Below are 3,998 nucleotides of genomic sequence, written 5' to 3'. Positions count from 1 at the left end.
GTGGGATTCGTATGCCCTCTGGTGGCTGTTTCTGGAATAGCGTCTCACTGACAATATGGTCTCTGGTGGTCTCTGGGCTGGGAGTCCTCGGGCTCCTCTTCTGTCCAGACGTGGGCCGACTCCCTATGACTTGAGGATCATTGACTCTTGCCTGAGCCAACCACTGTGGCTCTCCTTTTCCCTCCCTCTCTCTCCTCTCCTTTCTTCCACTTCTGTTTTGTTTTTTGCCTCCCTTCCCTATCTTCATCTCCCATCTCTTCCTTCTGAAGCCTTAGGTGCATCAAGACACACATGTTCTACACCTCACCTGGCCCATGGTGCTCAGAGCCTCCTTCACACAGTGGCACGTCTGGAAATCTTTAAGGATTTCCAGAAAAAGAACTTTATCTTTTCTTCCCCAATCTTCCCTCACTTCCCCCAGTGGGGGCTTTTTTACCCCCATTTAATTTCTGACAGCTGTGACACCTCCCCTATTGCCTAGTGCAACCCGTGTCAAATTCCTGTGTGTCCTGCGTGGATGAAGAACAGAAAGGCAGGACTGCACAGAGCCTGACCCCAGCCTGCATGCCACCCTCTACCCGTGTGCCTCTGTCTCCCCAGCCGGTCTCCCTCACCCCTCCAAGCACCTGAGAAGGAGAAAGAGAGCCCTGCGGAGCTGGCTGAGAGGTGCCTTCGGGAGCTGCTGGGCCGGGCTGCCTTTGGCAACATCAAAAACGCCATCAAGCCTGTTCTCATGTGAGTGCCCCCACCCACTGCCTTGGCCCCAGCCTTCAGCCTGGACATGTTTCGGGTCCCTGGCATCTCCTGGCTGGCTGGGGGGAAGGGGATATTACAGTGGTAGTGCCGCAGCCAAGTCGATCCCTTCCCTCTGCCTGTGTTCCCTGCACTGTGACAGCAAAAGCTGCCACAGGGTGGCCAAGTGCTGCGCAGTAGGAAGGCACCCAATGCTAAGCGAAGGTGCCCAGCTTCACCACACATGTCCACAACTGCAGAGCGCTGTCCTTGGCCTCTCTCCAGCGCTGGACTGGGACTACCCCAAGGCCCTTCAGGCTTCACTTCTTCACCCAGGAACTGTGTGAGGGGCTCTGAGGAGGTGTCCCTCTCCCTCCAAGCTAATCTCTTCTCCCTGACACCGCCGGGAGTTTCACAGTTGTTCCCCCACGTTTTCTCCCTCACAGACATCTGGATAACCATTCTCTTTGGGAACCCAAGGTGTTCGCCATCCGTTGCTTTAAAATCATCATGTACTCAATTCAGGTATGGTGGCTCCCCTGGGCCAGCATGATCCCAGGACAAAGGCCCCTCTGGGAGCTGGACGGGCACTAAAGTGGAAAGCCAGAAGTCCCCTGTGACTCCTCCAAAGCCCCCGGTTGCCTAAACCAGTGCTGCTTAAGCTAGCTGTGGAGAAGGGCCGGCTGATTTTATTTCCAGTATATCACAGTACATCACAGACCAACACTTTTATAAAATACAATTAAAACAAATAATTTCTAGAAAAATAAAATGAAAAACTCATGCAAAATGCAAGCCTACAGATCACACCCTTGGCTGCTACAGCATTGACAAATTGTTTACTAAACACTGACTCTCCATCCCGTCCTTATCTCAGTGTAAACCAGTATCAGACCCATCTTGAATGGGCACCGGCCCAGGGGCCCCACTTTAGGCAGCGCTGGACTAAGCCATGTGACCTCCCGTGGCCCTTGCGGAAAGACCTGAGGCACCGGAAGTGAAAGGAAGACCCTATTTTAAAATGGTCTTTTGACCCATTTTGAAGTAAAAGGGCCCTGGAACACTGTCAGCCGAAGCCTCCACTGGGATTTGGCTCTTTGTTGGAGGGAGGAGGGAAGGATGCAGGAAAGGGCACAAGGTGTCAGTGCCACCTGCAGTGCCCGGGGCCCTGGGACGTCCCTTTAGTTTACCCCCGCCTTTGGGTGCCAGGAGAGGGCTGCGGCCCCGTGGGGTTACTGTCCAGGCCCAGCTCATCTTCCTCCCGCAGCCGCAGCACTCCCACCTGGTCATCCAGCAGCTCCTGGGCCACCTGGACGCCAACAGCCGCAGCGCTGCGACGGTGCGCGCAGGCATAGTGGAGGTCCTGTCGGAAGCCGCGGTCATCGCCGCCACGGGCTCTGTGGGTAAGGGGCATGGCGAGGGCCTGAGGGCCGGGGACCCCGCGGAGGCTGCCGCCTCTTCCAGAGAGATGCAAGGGGCAACAGGGAGGGGTCGTTTTCCTCGGGAGAAGTCCGCCGAGAAGTTGGAGGCGCAGAGGAAGCCCAGGCTGGAAGGGGGCGTGGGCCTGCCCTGCCTGCTCGCGGTGCAGGGAGGAGAAGGGTGCCAGCCCTAATCTCGGGCGCCCCGCCCCGCCGCTCTCAGGGCCCACGGTGCTGGAGATGTTCAACACGCTGCTGAGGCAGCTGCGGCTCAGCATCGACTACGCGCTGACCGGGAGCTACGACGGGGCGGTCAGCCTCGGCACCAAGATCATCAAGGAGCACGAGGAGCGCATGTTCCAGGAGGCCGTCATCAAGACCGTCGGTGCGGCTCCGGGCCGAGGCTCGGGGAGGGTTGGGGCGGGGCGGGGCCGAGGGGAGGAAAGAGGGACCCTGGAAAGGGGCGGGGCCCCGGGGGCGGCCTGGGGATGTGATTGGAGAGGGAGGGACCGCAGTGGGGCGAAGGGCATCCATCCGGGGCTCTGTAGGATCGTCCCGCACCCACATGCTATTCGCGGACCTCGGAGAAAATGAAGTCGGTCATGGTGCGCCGGCTGGGCAGGGCCCAAGCGACAGCGCCAAACAGTGGGATGGGTTTCCCAGATCTGAAGTCTCAGGCGAACCTTCCTTAGTCCCAGTCTCCATCAGACCTGCCTGATGCTTCCAGGTTAGGGCTTCTAGGAGGGAGAGGTGGAGCCTAAGAGGAAAGAATGAGGAAGGGGGCAGGCCATGGAGAAAATGGGTGTGCTTCTGGGAGCGGAGATAATAAAGCCGCTTTCACAGCCTTCCTGCCCTAGCCATGCGAGCTTCGCCTCAGCCTGGAGTAGGCAGGTTAGGAATCCAGAAGCATCTTTTTCTCTTAGTTCGTGAGAGGAGGATTTACCCTAGGGCAGCCCAACGAGAACTTGGGCTCCCTCCGCCCTGGTCCCAGGGCCCAGCATTCACCATCCCCACCCCCTAGCCAAGGAGCCAAGACCTTAACCACAGCCTCAGGAACAAGTGAAAACACGGAGCCTGGAAGAGTCCTCCAGAACCGCCTGATGCCTCCCCTTCCTGGAGAGGAAGAATCACACACGGGCTATCCTGAGTTCCTTTCTCTGCTCCTGGATTGACTCCGGAGAGCGGCAACCCTCGCTCTCTGCAGGGGTTTGTGCAGCTGAGAGGCTGAACCAGGAGGGGCCCTGCAGCCTGTGCCTCACTGGGCACCCTCTCCGCCACCTCCTGCAGGCTCTTTTGCCAGCACGCTGCCCACCTACCAGCGCTCCGAGGTGATCCTCTTCATCATGAGCAAGGTGCCGCGGCCGTCCTTGCACCAGGCGGTGGACACGGGCAGGACGGGGTGAGCCACCAATCTCCCCCAGCCTGGAGTCCTCCTCTCCCCTAGCTGCATTTTCTGACTCCCTCCTTTATCCCTCTTAACTTTCTTGGCTCTGCCCTCTCCTCTCTTTTTACTCCCAAATCCCGCAGCAGCCTTTAGTGGGGCTCTTGGATCCCACAACAGTTTCTCAGGCTGCCCCATCAATAACCATCTCCCAACGTGGGGGGAGCCAGTCGCCCCTTGGTCAGCTTCCTGGGTCCGGAAGCCACTGTCCTGGGTAACTCAACACCATAAGCCTCATGGAGAAACGAATCAGGGGTAGAACTAAGCTGGCAAGTGTGTGATCTCCGCCCCATTACCATCCTGGTAAGTATTTGTGTCTCTGGTCTACAGGGAGAATAGGAACCGTCTGACCCAGATTATGCTGCTAAAATCCCTCCTGCAGGTGAGCCCCATCTATCCCTATTCCT

The 3,998-nt window shown here is 58.1% G+C and overlaps 1 protein-coding gene across 1 annotated transcript in view; it reads left to right on the top strand.

Annotated features, from left to right (window-relative positions):
- Positions 1–3,998, top strand: part of EFR3B (EFR3 homolog B (S. cerevisiae)) — an 85,233-nt gene that overhangs the window by 52,599 nt on the left and 28,636 nt on the right. Inside the window, exons 6-11 of the mRNA XM_011972739.1 lie at positions 601–735; positions 1,179–1,257; positions 2,000–2,135; positions 2,374–2,535; positions 3,438–3,549; positions 3,922–3,973. Of these exons, the coding sequence (XP_011828129.1) occupies positions 601–735; positions 1,179–1,257; positions 2,000–2,135; positions 2,374–2,535; positions 3,438–3,549; positions 3,922–3,973 (676 nt within the window). The remainder of the gene's footprint in view (positions 1–600; positions 736–1,178; positions 1,258–1,999; positions 2,136–2,373; positions 2,536–3,437; positions 3,550–3,921; positions 3,974–3,998) is intronic.

The sequence above is a fragment of the Mandrillus leucophaeus genome, unplaced genomic scaffold (assembly GCF_000951045.1).
Source record: "Mandrillus leucophaeus isolate KB7577 unplaced genomic scaffold, Mleu.le_1.0 Scaffold13, whole genome shotgun sequence".
Classification (NCBI taxonomy): domain Eukaryota; kingdom Metazoa; phylum Chordata; class Mammalia; order Primates; family Cercopithecidae; genus Mandrillus; species Mandrillus leucophaeus.
This window is presented reverse-complemented; position numbering and strand designations above follow the sequence as displayed.